This window comes from Lissotriton vulgaris, unplaced genomic scaffold, assembly GCF_964263255.1.
Source record: "Lissotriton vulgaris unplaced genomic scaffold, aLisVul1.2 SCAFFOLD_4514, whole genome shotgun sequence".
Classification (NCBI taxonomy): domain Eukaryota; kingdom Metazoa; phylum Chordata; class Amphibia; order Caudata; family Salamandridae; genus Lissotriton; species Lissotriton vulgaris.
In genome coordinates this window covers 84,046-101,959 of record NW_028241726.1, presented here as the reverse complement: position 1 = coordinate 101,959, position 17,914 = coordinate 84,046, and the positions used below count along the sequence as shown (strand labels likewise).

Here is a 17,914-nt window from a genome sequence, read left to right as displayed (position 1 = left end):
CAACACATACAAACCCATGAACTCTTAGTTTTAAATAATTGGCTGGTGTGAGCATGTTTTTAATTACACTCACCCCCTTTAGAATTCAATAGACTTCCGCGCACACCTATTTTTGGAAGACCATCGGGTCGCTACTCACATTGATTGACCCATCGTGAATTTTATTTAAACTGAAGTCCGGGGTCGGATGCAATTCCTATAACGAATGTCATTTGCCGACAATAACAACCAATCCCCTGACAGGACACGTTCTTCAGAGTTTGCGCTGCAGCGCTACAAATGCGTAAAGTCACTGAGGATTGAAACGCTTGGACAACCCACCCAATTGAATGCGTCACGCAGGATCGTGAAGTGCGGATTGGCTGTAAACATTTGCGAAGTCCATGCACTCCCTTTTACCAGACAGTCCGTGAGTACCACCTATCATGGAGTGAACGGTGTTTGCTGGAGCCCCTCCTGACGACAGTTAGTCAAGGATAGGGGTGCGCGGCTGGGGCAAACTCTGCCACGCGACGGAATCAGCGTTTTATACCGAACTACGCTCTCCCAGCGGAGCGTGAAGTTGGAAAAACTCTGCAAACTCTGCTGGTGGAGCGGAGTTCACCACCCACTAATAATACAGACCACCAGGACCAGGCACCGGCCTCAGCCTCGTCATCACCGAACACATCCCCCCTCGCCATCGAATCCAAACACTACATCTTCCTTGGGGACCTCAACTTCCATTGGACAACCCCACCTGCACAAACACCAGCGACCTCTTGGAAAGACTAGACTGCATCATCCTAAAGGAGGCCGTCACCGACCCTCACACTAAGCAGGACACATGCTGGACCCCTTCTTCACACCCAGCGACAGAATAAGAGACAGCCACATATCAGAGATCACCTGGACCGACCACGCCATCGGACACTTCACCATCATTGGCTCAGCACACACCACCTGGATCCCAAATAGCACTCCCTACCACAGCTGGACCACAACAACTCCGCAATAGACCGACGCCCTCGGTACCACTGCGCCCAACATCACAGCAAACCTGGACCGAAAGAATGGCCTTCAAACAAAATATATGAAGGCGTCGGTCACCTGATGTCCATCATGTTTTCCATTTTAAATAAAAACTATGTATATTGGAAAGTTTTAGAAAACAATTTGTTGAACTTAAAAAAGACACAGTAAAAGTGGCTTTACGGGTTATAAGGACACAGAATGTCAAGAGACCTCTCTCCTTCTAGCTCTGGGACCACCTCCTGCCCTTTAACCCTTCATCAGACACTCCCTGCCCTTTAAACCTCCACTAGACACTCCATGCCCCTTAACCCTTCACCAGACTCTCCCTGCACCTTAACCGTTCACCGGAAACTCCCTGCCTCTTAACCCTTCACCGGACACTCCCTGCACTTTAATCCTTCACCAGACACTCCCTGCCTCTTAACATTTCACCGGGACACAGAATGTCAAGAGACCCCTCTCCTTCTAGCTTTGGGACCACCTCCTGCCCTTTAACCCTTCATCAGACACTCCCTGCCCTTTAAACCTCCACTAGACACTCCGTGCCTCTTAACCCTTTACCGGACACTCCCTGCCCTTTAATCCTTCACCAGACACTCCCTGCCCTTTAACCCTTCACAAGACTCTCCCTGCACCTTAACCGTTCACCGGAAACTCCCTGCCTCTTAACCCTTCACCGGACACTCCCTGCACTTTAATCCTTCACCAGACACTCCCTGCCTCTTAACATTTCACCGGGACACAGAATGTCAAGAGACCCCTCTCCTTCTAGCTTTGGGACCACCTCCTGCCCTTTAACCCTTCATCAGACACTCCCTGCCCTTTAAACCTCCACTAGACAATCCGTGCCTCTTAACCCTTCACCGGAAACTCCCTGCCCTTTAATCCTTCACCAGACACTCCCTGCCCTTTAACCCTTCACCAGACACTCCCTGCCCTTTAACCCTTCACCGGACACTCCCTGCACCTTAACAATTCACCGGACACTCCCTGCCCCTTAACCCTTCATGGGACACTCCCTGCCCTTTAATCCTTCACCAGACACTCCCTGCCTCTTAACCCTTCACCAGACACTCCCTGCGCTTTAACCCTTCATTAGACACACCCTGCCTCTTAACCCTTCACCGGAAGCTCCCTGCCCCTTAACCCTTCACCAGACTCTCCCTGCACCTTAACCCTTCACCAGACACTCCCTGCACCTTAACCGTTCACCGGAAACTCCCTGCCTCTTAACCCTTCACCGGACACTCCCTGCACTTTAATCCTTCACCGGACACTCCCTGCCCTTTAATCCTTCACCGGACACTTCCTGCCCTTTAATCCTTCACCAGACACTCCCTGCCTCTTAACATTTCACCGGACACTCCATGCTCTTTAATCCGTCTCGGACACTCCCTGCCTCTTAACCCTTCACAAGACACTCCCTGCACCTTAACCCTTCACTGTAGGAACCTTAACCCTTCACCAGACACTCCCTGCACCTTAACCCTTCACCAGACACTCCCTACACCTTAACTCTTCACCGGACACTCCCTGCCCCTTAACCATTCACCGGACATTCCCTGCACCTTAACTCTTCACCGGACACTCCCTGCCCCTTAACCATTCACCGGACACTCCTTGCCCCTTAAAACTTCACCGGACACTCCCTGCCCTTTAATCCGTCACCGGACAACCCCTGCACCTTAACCCTTCACCAAACGCTCCCTGCACCGTAACCCTTCACCGGACACTCCCTGCCCCTTAACCATTCACAGGACATTCCCTGCACCTTAACTGTTCAACAGACACTCCCTGATCCTTAACCCTTCACCAGACACTCCCTGCACCATAACCATACACCAGACACTTCCTGCCCCTTAACCCTTTACCGGACACTTCTTGCCATTCAACCCTTCACCGGACAATCCCTGCCCTTTAATCCTTCACCAGACACTCCCTGCCTCCCTTCACCAGACACTCCCTGCCCCTTAATCCTTCACCAAACAATCCCTGCACTTTAACCCTTCACTGGACACTCCCTGCCCCTAACCGTTCAACAGACACTCCCTGCCTCTTAACCCTTCACTGGACACTCCCTGCCCCTAAACGTTCAACAGACACTCCCTGCCTCTTAACCCTTCACCAGACACTCCCTGCCCCTTAACCCTTCATTGGACACTCCCTCCCCCTTAAGCATTCACCAGACAATCACTGCACCTTAACCCTTCACCAGACACTCCCTACATCTTAACCCTTCACCAGACACTTCCTGCACCTTATCCCTTCACCGGAGGCACCTTCACCCTTCACCAGACACTCCCTGCCCCTTAACCATTCACCGGACACTCCCTGCCCCTCAACACTCCACCGGACATTCCCTGCTCTTTAAACCGTCACCGGACACTCCCTGCACCTTAACCCTTCTCCAAACACTCCCCGCACTTTAACCCTTCACAGTACACTCCCTGCCCCTTAACCCTTCACCGGACACTACCTGCCCATTTACCCTTCACTAGACACTCCCTGTCCTTTAACCCTTCACTAGACACTCCCTGCCCCTTAACCCTTCACCAGACACTCCCTGCACCTTCACCCTTCACCGAAGGAACCTTAACCCTTCACCAGACACTCCCTGCACCTTGACCCTTCACCGGACACTCCCTGCCCCTTAACCATTCACCGGACACTCCATGCACCTTAATCCTTCACCACACACTCCCTGCACCTTACCCCTTCACTGCACACTCCCTGCCCTTTAACCGGACATTCCCTGCCCCTAACCCTTCACCTGACACTCCCTGCCCCTTAACGTTTCACTGGACACTCCCTGTACTTTAACCCTTCACCAGACACTCCCTGCACCTTAACCTTTCACTGGACACTCCCTGTACTTTAACCCTTCACCAGACACTCCCTGCACCTTAACCTTTCACTGGACACTCCCTGTACTTTAACCCTTCACCAGACACTCCCTGCACCTTAACCCTTCACCAGACACTCCCTGCCCCTTAACCCTTCACCAGACAATCCTTGCCCCCTAACCCTTCTCCGGACACTCCATGCACCTTAACCCTTCACCGGACACTCCCTGTCTTTTAACCCTTCACAGACACTCCCTGCCCATTAACCCTTCACCAGACACTCCCTGCCCTATAACCCTTCCCCGTACACTCCCTGCCTCTTTATCTCACTCTGGCAGGTCCCTGCTTTCTCTCTCTGTCTCTTTTTTTGCATCTTCACTCCCTCCTTCTTTATCCTTTTATGTTGACACCGGCTCAAATTAAGCTCTACGCTTGTGTACGTCCCTCGCCCTCTTCCACTTCCACATTAACTCTTCACAGACACTCCCTGCACCTTAAGCCTTCAACGGACATTCCCTGCCCCTTAACCCTTCACCAGATAATCCCTGCCCTATAACCCTTCCCCGTACACTCCCTGCCTCTTTATCTCACTCTGGCAGGTCCCTGCTTTCTCTCTCTGTCTCTTTTTTTGCATCTTCACTCCCTCCTTCTTTATCCTTTTATGTTGACACCGGCTCAAATTAAGCTCTACGCTTGTGTGCGTCCCTCGCCCTCTTCCACTTCCACATTAACTCTTCACAGACACTCCCTACACCTTAAGCCTTCAACGGACATTCCCTGCCCCTTAACCCTTCACCAGACACTCCCTGCCCCTTAACCCTTCAACGGACACTCCCACTTAACCCTTCACTGGACTCTCCTTGCCCCTAACCCTTCACCGGGCATTCCCTGCCCCTTACACCTTCACTGGACACTCACTGCACCTTGACCCTTCACCAGACACCCCCTGCCCCTTACCTATTCATCAGGCACTTCCGGCCCCTTACACCTTCACTGGACACTCACTGCACCTTAACCCCTCACCGGACACTCCCTGCCCCTAAACCCTTTACCGGGAACTTCCTGCCCCTTCACCCTTCACCGGACACTCGCTGCCCCTTAACCCTTCATCGGACACTCCCTGCAACTTAACCCTTCACAGGAAACACCCTGCCCCCTAACCCTTCACAGGACACTCCCTGCCCTTTAAACCTTTACTAGACACTCCCTGCCCCATAACCCTTCACGAGACACTTCCTGCACCATAACCCTTCACCAGTGTTGGACTTGGCCCTTCTGGCAGGTTCACCCTGAACTTTTTGCCTCTTAGTGTTACATAATTATAATGATTTCTGGTCTTTGCGCACTTGAGCACTGTGGCACAGTGTAAAGTGGGTGCGCTCTCTGTGTGCGTGTGTGAGATTGGCCTGCCCTCCCATAGGAATGCATGGGGAATGTGTGTGTCCCTGGTAGTTCCTGATGCGTGGGGAGTGCAGATGCAAGTTTGGTATGTGCGGACTCATGTGATTAAATGCTGCGCAATGATGTGTGCTGCATTATTGTGTCTAGTGTTGAAGTGCCACCTCTAGAAGTTGGCCTGTCTGAGCACTGTATCTGCTGGCTTGTCATTGGCTCGGGCTGGCTGGTGTGCCAGGCTCCTGGAGTCAGGATGTGTCTGCCCCGGTGGTGAATGGGAGATCTGCATGAGTGATGTGAGGGAGGAGTGCACCTGGGACCTGAATAGGGCTGGGCTTTCCCCCCACAATGCTGGCTCCACCCATTGTGGTGTGTCTGATGTCCCTGACCCATCCTTTGAATAGGCAGAGGGGCTGAGCGAAACAAAGTGCTCAGGAACCAGTTGTATCTGGTTCGCCCCTTGCCTGCACCTTTAGACAAAGGAACTGTGTGTATAAAAATAGGCTGGTACCTCTTGTAAAATGATCTTTTTTCTGACTACCAGGGCCGTGCAGCTGCTGGGGCCCAGGGGAAGGCTTGCCTCCTTGGGCCCTGCTCAGCCCCTGGATATCCTGGAGGCCTGGTGAACTGTCCTTGCTGATCTTATTTTGGAGGGGGGCCTGCTGCTGCTGGGCGCCAGGAGGACCGCCACTGGGGATTGCCTCCCTGCCTAGGAGGACCCTGTGAGCTGGATCCTGGGCCCAGCCTTGCCCCCCACATCTCCTGAAGGATCTTGTTGCTGGACTTTGGGGGCATTAGCGCATGAGAGCGCTTTAATTTTACTTTCTTGAGCCCTACAGCACCTGGGCTCGATGGATTTGCCCCCAGCGCTCAGAGCGCTTTATTTTTACCTTGGCGGCTGCCCACGCCGCAAATTGCCATGGTTTCCTTATTATTCATATCCATGGCGGGTGCACACCCCGCCAGTAACCGTGCTGACCTTGGTGTGCCTGAGATTATCCCCGCTGCCGTCCTGCCTGTAACAGGAAGTCAGCCAGGCCGGGGGCGGGACCGCGGGACAAAAGGAAGCTGACGGGAGCCCACCCTACGCTCCTGCATCACCAAAGGGAGAGCCCCGGAGTGAGGAGGTGCGGCCGACAGCGAGACCCCGGAGAGGAGGAGCCCTGCCCGCGGCACCAAGCAGAGTCCGGCCGCAGCGAGTGAGAGCCCCGAGGAGCGGGAGCTCTCCTGCCCCAGCTGCCGTCCGGTGAGTCCGAGGAGCGGGAGCTCTCCTGCCCCAGCCGCCGTCCGGTGAGTGGGGCTCTGTAGTGGCAGTGGGGCAGTGTTCTAGTTGAGAGCCTGCGAGGCTCTCAAGAGGCTCACGGGGGCATTCCTGTGGTGACAGAGTGTCCCGAGAGGCAGCGGCCGCTCCAGCGGTCATTTCCACATCTGGGCACATTTCCGGTGCCCGTTCCCCCCCCCCTGTGTGTTCTCAACGTGCGGGGGCAGTCCTCCAGAGTCCACGAGACTCCAACAATGGGGCAAGTTGGTCTTCGAGCCCCGAGGCTCCAGCAGGTGGCCAGTCGCTTCCACAAGCCCAGTGGGGCTCAGGGGACATATTTGTTGACGAGCCCCGAGAGGCTCAACCCGGCATATTTGTTTTACGAGCCCTGAGAGGCTCTTGAGTGCCACATTTGTTCTCGAGCCCTGAGAGGCTTCAACGTCTTCGGGGGCATCATTTTCCTTTGTGATAGAGCGCCCCGGAAGGCAGCAGGCCACTCCCACCTTGCCCCCCAGTTTGTTCTCGAGCCCAGCGAGGCTCACAGGGCCACGAGTGTTCTGGTGGCCAGAGCCTGCAAGGCTCCCCCGTGCTGGTCCCATTGTTTCCACAGCTGCCCAGCACTTAGTGGGCAGCTGCTCAGTTTAGGCCCCCCTGACATTGGGACACAGAGCGTCCTAGCCCCAGAGAGGCCAGTTGGCCTGGGGACAGTCACAGGTTGTGGCCTATGTGATTTCTGCGCAATGTTCTTTTCTGCACCTCTGAATGTGTTTTTATGCGTCATGTGCTTTTCTCTACACCGCTGAATGTATGTTTATGCATCATGTGTTTTTCCCTACACCTCTGAATGTTGTGATGCATCATGTGTAATGTTCTTATGCCTAGACCCCTAAACGTATAGTGATACTTAGGTGGCTGTTCTTCCTAGTACAGGTGTTGCTAGTGAGGTCCTGGTTCCCTGCGTGACATTCTCCTAAGGTGGTTAGGGTTGCGTAGGTGGTACTTACCTCTCACCAGTGGTTACTGGTTGTGTGTTCTATTTTCTATTTTGTGTTACAGTTATTATTGTTCTATGTTCTAAGTGCTAATTCCTACAATTATCCTAGTTCTAAAAGTGCTTATTCCTGACAGTGGCCCACGTGGCCCAGTCCCAGGTATATAATCCCTTGTAAATTCTGCCCGTGCCTCTGGCACATTGTAAAGTGTGTGTTTACTATCTAATGTGTTTTGTAATACGAAGGCTACTTTTACATATACCTTGTGTGGAGTTCCTTTTGTGTGGGGCCTTGGATGTTGTTGCTGGGGGTGCGTGCGCAAGTGCTTTACACATCGCCTCAGAGATAAGCCTGACTGCTCGTGCCAAGCTACCAAGGGGGTGAGCAGGGGTTATCTTTGGCGGGTGACTCCCTTGCCCTGACTTAGAATGGTGGTTTCAGCCTGACTTTGGCGCAAGCCCTAGCCAACCAGAAATCCCATTTCTAACAACCGGGCACTCCCTGCCCCTTAACCCTTCATCGGACACTCCTTGCCCCTTAACCCCTCACTGGACACTCCCTGCACCTTCTCACTTTACTGGACACTCCCTGCACCTTAACACTTCACCAGACACTCCCTGTCTCTTAACCCTTCACCAGACACTCCCTGCCCCTTAACCCCTCACTGGACACTCCCTGCACCTTCTCACTTTACTGGACACTCCCTGCACCTTAACCCTTCACCAGACAATCCCAGCCTCTTAACCCTTCACCAGAAACTTTCACAACACAACCCTTCACTGGACACTCCCTGCACCTTAACCCTTCACCAGACACTCCCTGCCTCTTAACCCTTCACCAGACACTCCCTGCCCCTTAAAACTTCACCAGATACTCCTTGACCCTTAACCTTTCACCGGGCACTCCCTGCCCCTTAACCCTTCATCGGACACTCCCTGCCCCTTAACCCCTCACTGGACACTCCCTGCACCTTCTCACTTTACTGGACACTCCCTGCCCCTTAAAACTTCACCATACACATCCTGCCCTTTAACCCTTCACCAGACACTCCTTGACCCTGAACCTTTCACCGGTCACTTCCTGCCCCTTAACCCTTCACCAGACACTCCCTACCTCTTAACCCTTCACAGTGTGTGAATAAAAATTCCTAGGCTGTTAAACATTAGAAACCAAGTGACATAAAATGACAGCGGAAGAAGGAACCAAGAAAAATGACATTAAAGGAAACATAATTGTAATAAGCTCGGTTAAAAATCATAAAGTTTGTTACACAACATGTACTATAAGTACTATATGACGACACACACAAATTACAAACCATACATTTTATACAGAAACACTAATTATAAAAAATGGACAACCAAACAACTTAATATAATTGGTGTCCAAGAACAGTGGCGAATAAACTCGACGCGCGTTTCGGCGCGGACAACGCCTTCTTCAGGAGCCACACAGTTTTATCTGAAACATAAACACAAAAGATTTCTTTTACAAAAATGGTTCAAAGTGATCTAGACACAGAAGTACATTTTAAGCAATATATTAGATTTCCTCATACATTATTCAATACAAAAGAAAAAGAGAAAGAAACCTTCTTGCTGTCAACTTACTTAATGTGCATCTCATCTTGTTTCCAAAGCATACTTGATAAAGCATCAAAATACAAATAGCGGAGCACTCATGTGGCGGAACATAAAAAGAGAGGGAGGGGAGGGGAGGATAAATGGAGATAATACAAAAGAGGGGATAAAAGGACGCCACGAGATCGAGGCGCCCACTGAGCAGCGCATTGATGCCATTCCAGGTCCTTCAGATGATCATCGAAAAACTCAGTAATTTAGACAGTGTCATTCATAGTAATTAATCGTCGAAACTCACTATTTGTAAAAATGCACAGGAATTAAGGGTACTTTCAGTTTGAATCCCCGGATCGAAAGTAACCAGACACGATATGACCCTGGCCCTGCAACAACACGTATGATATCAAAGTTAGTTTTACACAATCCAAGCGACCTGGGGCATAATGTAACCAATAGAGTCATTTGAACACTGGATACTCCATGGATAATGGATCTAAATATTGTGATATCCGCTAAGCTATGTGCCCTACAGGGCCCATGTCGATATTAATACGAATACACGGTGTGTGCAGCCATCCCCTCAAAATTAGCTGCAAATCGCGAGCTTATGTCTACCTGTTGCCAAAATGAATGAATACTGTTTCACTATCTATGAAAAGGAACGAAGAACATATCAATCGCAACCTTATGTCTACCTGTTGCCATGAATAAACAGATGCTATTTCCCTTACTATAGAGATGGTTGGGAAACAATAAAAAGGCACAGGACATATTTAAATAGTGTACCTGAATAATAATCGCCTAAGACGTACTAGACAAAAGTTCCACTTTCTTAACCCTTCACAGACACTCCCTGCCCCTTAACCCTTCACCAGACACTCCCTGCCCTATAACCCTGCCCCGTACACTCCCTGCCTCTTTATCTCACTCTGGCAGGTCCCTGCTTTCTCTCTCTATCTCCGTTTTGCATCTTCACTCCCTCCTTCTTTACCCTGTTATGTTGACACCGGCTCAAATTAAGCTCTACTCTTGTGTACGTCCCTCGCCCTCTTCCACTTCCCCCTCATGTTACTCCCCCACCTCTTCTCCCTCCTCTGCCACTGGTTTCTCCTTCTGTCTGTAGTCCATCCTCTGTTTCTACTTCTAATAATAGTTTGTATCCGGCTCTTCATACCTCAGTTCTGTAGTTTTTTACTGATATAAATAACAGGTGTTACAATTACACAATGTATGGTTCTCAATTTTACCGACCTCGGAAGGATGAACGTCTGAATCCGTGATCCCCATCCCATAGCACCCCAATATGAGTGACCTGTTTTCCTTATCCAGCTTTTAACTCTGCTTTGTCTTTTCTCCCACAGCAAACCCGGACTGACTTCTCCTGGGAGGGAATCAATGTGAGTAGAAACAAGGAGTCTGTTATAGCTCTTCAAAGAGCTCTCTGCCATTTCTAAGGGTCCGATTCGCAGAACTAACTTAAGATAAAATCCTAAATTTACTACTTTTGGTATTCACAGAAGGCATTTATTAATAGTAGTAAAGGTAGGATTCTGTCTTAAGTTTGACGTAAGTTTGACTTAAGACAAACTTAAGACAGACTTAAGATAAAATCCTAACTTAAGTCTGTCTTAAAGTTGTCTTAAGTCTGTCTTAAGTTTGTCTTAAGTTAGTCTTAAGTTTGTCTTAAGTCAAACTTAAGACAAAATCCTAACTTAAGTCTGCCTTAAGTTTGTTTTAAGTATGTCTTAAGTTCGTCCTAAGTCTGTCTTAAGTCTGTCTTAAGTCTGTCTTAAGTATGTCTTAATTTTGTCTTAAGTCTTTCTTAAGTTTATCTTAAGTCTGTCTTAAGTCTGTCTCAAGTTTGTCTTAAGTTTGTCTTAAGTCAAACTAAAGAAAAAATCCTACCTTAAGTCTGTCTTGAGTTTGTCTTAAGTCTGTCTTAAGTTTGTCTTAAGTTTGTCTTAAGTCTGTATTAAGTCTTTCTTAAGTTTGTCTTAGGTCAAACTTAAGAAAATATCCTAACTTTACTACTACTAAATACCTTCTGTGAATACCAAAAGTAATAAGTTTAGGATTTTGTCTTAAGTTAGTTCTGTGAATTGGGCCCAACGTGTTTTCCAGGTTTACTTTTACCCAACTCAATCTTACTGAATTTACTGACTGCAGAAGGATGGAAGGCTGGGCTAGCCCTGCAGGGATTCAAACTTCACTACGCCATCCTGAGCAGTGAATCGCTTAGATCCTCCTCCTAGCGCTAACCTGGTCAGACCTCTCCTAAGGGGGGCTCACGCATCGTACGATGTCTCAGAAGATCCAAGGTTATGAATCTCGGCCTAGAGCAGCACCCATCCCCAGAGGATGGACCCGCTGGACACTGCTACGTGCACCTGAACCGCTCCTGACTCCCCCGAGACTCACCTCGACAATGCATGGACAGTGCTTAATTTGTAAAATATTAAGCACCGTCTCAAATTAAACACTGGACGGGGCAGGCAGCGGTCGGCCGACACTGTGGTTGGTCGATATTAGGAACTCAATATTCCAGTCGCACTGGAAGAACATCATGGGGGAAGACCCAGAACACGTGCCACGCCCCTGGCACCCCCACGACCCACACATCACACTCCCTTCTTCTTGATACACCGATAAAACCGTATTCCGTCCATGTGCAGTCTCAGCCCAGCGACCAAGCACTGAATGAGCAGAGATCAGAGCACATTATGTATAACCCCGGGCGTAGTTCGTGAAGTAGCGCTACGCATATCTACACGAAGTGCACTTCGGACTACGAGAGCTCCGCGTAGCACTACGCGAACTGCGTAGTTCCCTGTTCACACTGTGCAAGATGCCGTTTTCAATGATTGCACAGTGCGGACAAGCATCCGGCACTGTGCAATCATTAAAAATGGCATCTTGCACAGTGCGAGCTGTAGCTTTCTGCCGCTCGAGTGGATTTTTACTCAAGCGGCAGCTTTCTCAACGCAGACTGGTAGTTTATCCTTGCGAGCAGTTGCGAGCATACGCGACCACTCGCAATGAGAAACCTGACCTCCCCGCGTTGAGAATCTCGCCGGGAGGTTTATTTTCCACGCTCGCAATCAGCAACTTGGTGTTGCTGATCACGAGCGAGGAAAAAGTCTCGCCGGAATGTCATTTTTACTTGCTCGCAGTCGCCAACTTGACGTTGAGGACCGCGAGCAAGCAAACAATGATCACTGCACTACGCTATGCTATGCTACGCGTGTTTGCACTGCGCTATGTGCAGTTTGCGTAGTGCTAAGTCGCGGAAACTTCGCAAACTATGCAAGTGTAGCGTAGTGCTTTGCCCAGGGTTAATTATGTACACGCAGGAGGTCGGCGTGAGAAGCTGGCAGTGGTGCCAGTGAGCAGTGTGAGACACACACACCTCTAGGCAGTGTGAGACACTCGCACCCCTGGGCAGTGTGAGACACTCGCACCTCTGGGCAGTGTGAGACACTCGCACATCTGGGCGATGTGAGACACATACACCTCTGGGCAGTGTGAGACACACACCTCTGGGCAGTGAGACGCACATACCTCGGTCGGTGTGAGACGATCGCACCTCTGGGCAGTGTGAGATACTCGCACCTTAGGGCAGTGTGAGACAGTCGCACCTCTGGGCAGTGTGAGACACTCGCATCTTCACAGTGTGAGACACTCGCACCTTTGGGCAGTGTGAGACACTTGCATCTTCACAGTGTGAGACAATTGCACCTCTGGGCAGTGTGAGACACTCGCACCTCTGGGCAGTGTGAGACACTCACACCTTCAGGCAGGCTGAAAGGCTCGCACCTCTGAGCAGTGTGAGACACTCGCATCTTCACACTGTGAGACACTTGCACCTCTGGGCCGTGTGAGACACTCACACCTCTGGGCAGTGTGAGACACTCACACCTTCAGGCAGGGTGAGACACTCGCACCTCTGAGCAGTGTGAGACACTCGCACCCCTGGGCAGTGTGAGACACTCGCACCTCTGGGCAGTGTGAGACACTAACACCTCTGGGCAGGGTGAAACGCTCTCACCTCTGGGCAGTGTGAGACACTCACAACCCTGGGCAGTGTGAGACACTCTCACCTCTGGGCAGTGTGAGACACTCGCACCTCTGGGCAGTGTGAGACACTCGCACCTTCCGGCAGTGTGAGACACGCGCACCTTCGGGCAGTGTGACACACTCGCACCTCTTGGCAGTGGGAGACACTGAGACACTCGCACCTCTGGGCAGTGTGAGACACTTGCACCTTCGGGCAGTGTGGGACACTCGCACCTCTGGGCAGTGTGAAACACTTGCACCTTCGGGCAGTGTGAAACACTCGCACCTCTGGGCAGGTTGAAACACTTGCACCTCTGGGCAGGGTGAGACACTCACACCTCTGGGAAGTGTGAAACACTCGCAACTTCGGGCAGTGTCAAAAACTCATACCTCTGGGTAGGGTGAGAAACTCACACCTCTGGGCAGAGTGAGATGCTTGCACCTCTGGGCAGTGTGAGACACTTGCACCTTCAGGCAGGGTGAGACGCTCGCACCTCGGGGCAGTGTGAGAGACTCGCACCACTGGGCAGTGGGAGACGCTCGCACTTCTGGGCAGTGTGAGATGCTTGCACCTCTGGGCAGGGTGAGACACTCACACCTCTGGGCATGGGGAGATGCTCGCACCTCTGGGCAGTTTGAGAAACTCACACCTCTGTACAGTGTGAGACGCTCACACCTCTGGGCAGTGTGAGGAGCCTGCAGTGATGGGCAGTGTGAGACACTCGCACCTGTGGCCAGTGTGAGACACTCGCACCTTCGGGCAGTGTGAGACACTCGCACCTCTGGGCAGTGTGAGACACTCGCACCTCTGGGCAGTGTGAGACACTGGCACCTCTGAGCAGTGTGAGACACTTGTGCCTTCGGGCAGTGTGAGACACTCGCGCCTTTGGGCAGTGTGAGGAGATAGCAGCGCTGCCGATGAGCGGCATGAGAAACTCATATCTTCAGGCAGTGTGAGACGGTTCCATGTTTAAATATCAATGTAAAAAATATAGTTTACAAAAATATCAATGTAAAAATATCGAATATAAAAATATCGACTCCCTATACTTAAACATGTAAGTACAATAATATTGAATCAAAAATATCAGTGAAAAATATAGATGTATGTTAGACGGGACCTGGAGGGTCGGCCGAGGACACGGGGAGAGGTCTCCGGGGAGAGCCGTCTCCAGCGATCGTACAGACAAGTAACTTCCCCCCCACAGATGTACACCACACAAGGATAAGGTTCAACGTTCTTTATAGGCAAAACTTCAAGTACGGTGAAATGGTACAAGGAGGTCTGGACTCAGGGGTCCCCTCTATTCTAGTCTCTTGGTTGGGGAAAGGGTAGCGGGACAGTCTCGTTACCAAGCTGGTAGATGAAATAGCTCACAATCCTCGAGCTCGGCGTTCTAGATGGTCGGGCCGCGGCGGAGCCAGCTGGTCCCGGGGTGGTTGGAGGTAGCGACGGTCCGCGGCGGAGCCAGCAGGTCCCGATGGAGGAGGTGGTTACAAACGGTCCGCGGCCACGCCAGCAGGTCCCGACGACGAGGAAGGCTTCAGAAGGTTGCGGCAGCGCCAGCAGGCAGGTCGATAGTTCACAAGGCAGGGCTACGGCAGCGCCAGTAGTCCGTCAAGGATGAGTTCTTCACTGCGTCTCTCGACTCCAGGATACAACTGCCTTCCTGCTCTGGAGCTGCCCCAGTTATATGTCTGGCGCCCTTTGATGTCCGGACCCTCGCACTTGGGGGTCGGGAGGTCCGGGATGAGGGAGTCCAGACACCCAGCAGGGGGGTGGAGCCAGTGCCTGGGGGAGCTGGGGGCGATCGGCACCTGGCGGGGGAGAGCCATCGACACTTCTTTCTCCCATTGACCTGCCAAGTGGTCCGTTCACCTCCTGGGTGGATGGTGGTGCCGGGATGTCGGGGCCTGGCCAGGCCCAGGGTTAGGGTCGATCGGAGGCCACGCGGCCTCGTGGTGCAATGTCCAAGATGGCGCCCAGGCCGGGCGAGGGGGCCGGTAGTGATTCGGGCCCATGATGCAGGGATGTCCGGGGGCAGGGGTCCCGTATGAGACGGGGAGCGGGTGGTTACTGTGGGTTACACCTGGAGGGCCGGGCTCGGGCCTTGTCATGCGGGGAGGGAGCAAGCCCTTCACGTGGCCTGTCCAACATGCGTCCCCCCCAGCTGAAGGCGGGGAGCGTCACCCATCCTCTTGGGGACTCTCTTCGTCGAGGCGGAAAAAGCGTGACAGGCCATCTGCGTTGGCGTGGTCTTGCCCTGGTCGATGTTCCACAGTGAAGTCCATCCCCTGCAGGGAGATGGACCAACGCAAGAGTTTCGGGTTTTCCCCCCGCATCTGCATTAGCCACTGCAGGGGCCGATGATCGGTCTGTACCCGGAAGTGGGTACCGAAGAGATAAGGCCGGAGCTTTTTGAGGGCCCACACCACGGCAAAGGCCTCCCTCTCGATGGTGCTCCAGCGTTGCTCTCGGGCCAGGAGCCGTCTGCTGATGAAAGCCACTGGCTGGTCAAGTCCTTCGGGGTTCAGCTGGGAAAGGACTGCCCCAATGCCATGGTCGGAGGCGTCCGTTTGGACGATAAATTCCTGACTGTAGTCGGGGGCCTGGAGCACAGGGGTGGAGCACATGGCGGCCTTCAGCTTCTCGAAGGCCGCTTGACAGTCGGGGGTCCAGTTGACTTTCGTTGGTTGGTTTTTGGATGTGAGTTCCGTGAGGGGCCCCACAATGCTACCATAGTCCCTCACGAACCGCCGGTAGTAACCTGTGAGTCCCAAGAAGGTGCAGACCTCGGTCTGGGTGATGGGGGGCTGCCAAGCCTGGATGGCAGCGATCTTGAGTTGCAGAGGGGCCACCAGACCGCTTCCCACCTGGTGCCCGAGATAGGTCACGGACCCCTGGCCAATTTGGCATTTGCTGGCCTTGATCGTGAGGCCAGCTCGTTGGAGGGCCTGTAGCACCTCTCGGAGGTGGTGGAGGTGGTCGGACCAGTGGCGGCTGTACACAGCGATATCGTCCAGGTAGGCGGCGCTGAATTCCTCGAGTCCCGCCAGGACCTGGTTTACTAGCCGCTGAAAGGTTGCTGGGGCATTCTTCATGCCGAATGGCATGACCTTGAAGTGGTAGTGGCCATCAGGGGTGGAGAAGGCAGATCGTTCTTGGGCCCGGGGTGTGAGACCGATCTGCCAGTAGCCCGCTGTCAGGTCGAAGATGCTGAGGTAGCGGGCCGCTCCCAGGCGGTCGATTAGTTCATCTGCTCGGGGAATGGGGTGTGCGTCTGTTCTGGTGACCGCATTCAGGCCCCGGTAGTCGACGCAGAACCGGAGCTCAGGCGTGGTGCCGGGGGCGGCTGCTTTGGGGACCAGTACCACCGGGCTGGCCCAGGGGCTGTCGGAGGGCTCGATGACCCCGAGCGTGAGCATCTTGGCCACCTCCTCTTGGATGCAGGCCCGTACCCGATCTGGTATGCGGTAGGCCCGATGGCGGACAGGGGGACTCTCTCCGGTGTCCACGTCATGTAAGCACCAGGGGGTGACCCCTGGGGTGAGGGAGAACAGGGTAGCGAACTGCAGCAGGAGGTCTCGGCAGCCTTGGCGCTGTTCTGGGGTGAGGGCCTCCGAGAGTCGGACCCCGTCCACGGAGCCGTCCTTCTCCTGAGTCCGTAGGAGGTCAGGAAGTGGCTCGGAGTCCTCCTCGGCTCCGCTGTCTGTTGCCATCAGGAGGCTGAGCTCCGAGCGCACAAAGTGGGGTTTCAGTCTATTGGCGTGGAGGACCCGGAGAGGGTTCCGTGAAGATTCCATATCGATGAGATAGGTGACAGGGCTCTTGCGCTCGACTACCTTGAAGGGCCCTGTCCATTTGTCTTGCAGGGCGCATGGTTCGGTGGGAGACATTACCCACACTTGTTGGCCAGGTTCAAATTCGATGGAGGAGGCATTTTGATCGTACCACCGTTTCATGTCTTCCTGACTGGCTTCCAGGTTTGCTTTTGCCATTTCCCTGAACCGTCTGGTCTGGTTGCGGAGGGTTAGGAGGTACTTGAAAACATCTGGAGGGTTCTTTAGAGGGGGCATTTCCCAGCCTTCTTTGACTAGGCTGAGCGGCCCACGCACTGGGTGTCCATACAAGAGTTCGAACGGGCTGAAGCCGAGGGATTTCTGGGGGACTTCTCGGTAGGCAAAGAGGAGGCACGGCAGTAGCACATCCCACTGGCGACGGAGGGGCTCTTCCAACCCCCCAATCATTCCTTTGAGCGTGCGGTTGAACCGCTCAACCAGTCCGTTTCCTTGGGGGTGATAGGGGGTCGTGAATCTGTAGGTGACCCCACACTGTTGCCAGAGGGACTTCATGTATTTTGAAATAAAGTTTGTGCCCCGGTCGCTGACGACTTCTCGGGGGAAGCCCACCCGGGAGAAGATCCCCATCAAGGCCCGGCCGACTACCGGAGCTGTCACAGTTCGCAGGGGGACAGCCTCGGGGTAGCGAGTGGCGTGGTCCACCAGTACCAGGATGAACCGATGTCCTTGGGCTGTACGGGGGTCCAGGGGCCCCACAATGTCTATCCCCACCCTCTCGAACGGGGTGGTGACCACCGGGAAAGGTTGCAGAGGTGCTTTAAGCTTGCGGCCGCTCTTCCCACTGGCCTGGCACGTGGGGCAAGACCGGCAGTGCTGAAGTACGTCGTTCCTCATCTTGGGCCAGAAAAAGTGAGTCACCAGGCGACTGTAGGTTTTGTCCTGACCCAGGTGGCCAGCCAGGGGGACATCGTGGGC

At 53.0% G+C, this 17,914-nt stretch overlaps 1 protein-coding gene across 1 annotated transcript in view; it reads left to right on the top strand.

The window, feature by feature from the left end:
• Positions 1-17,914, top strand: part of LOC147670582 (protein FAM131B-like) — a gene marked incomplete at both ends in the record, with an annotated part of 106,344 nt that overhangs the window by 27,388 nt on the left and 61,042 nt on the right. Inside the window, one exon of the mRNA XM_086948152.1 lies at positions 10,447-10,482. Within this exon, the coding sequence (XP_086804278.1) occupies positions 10,447-10,482 (36 nt within the window). The remainder of the gene's footprint in view (positions 1-10,446; positions 10,483-17,914) is intronic.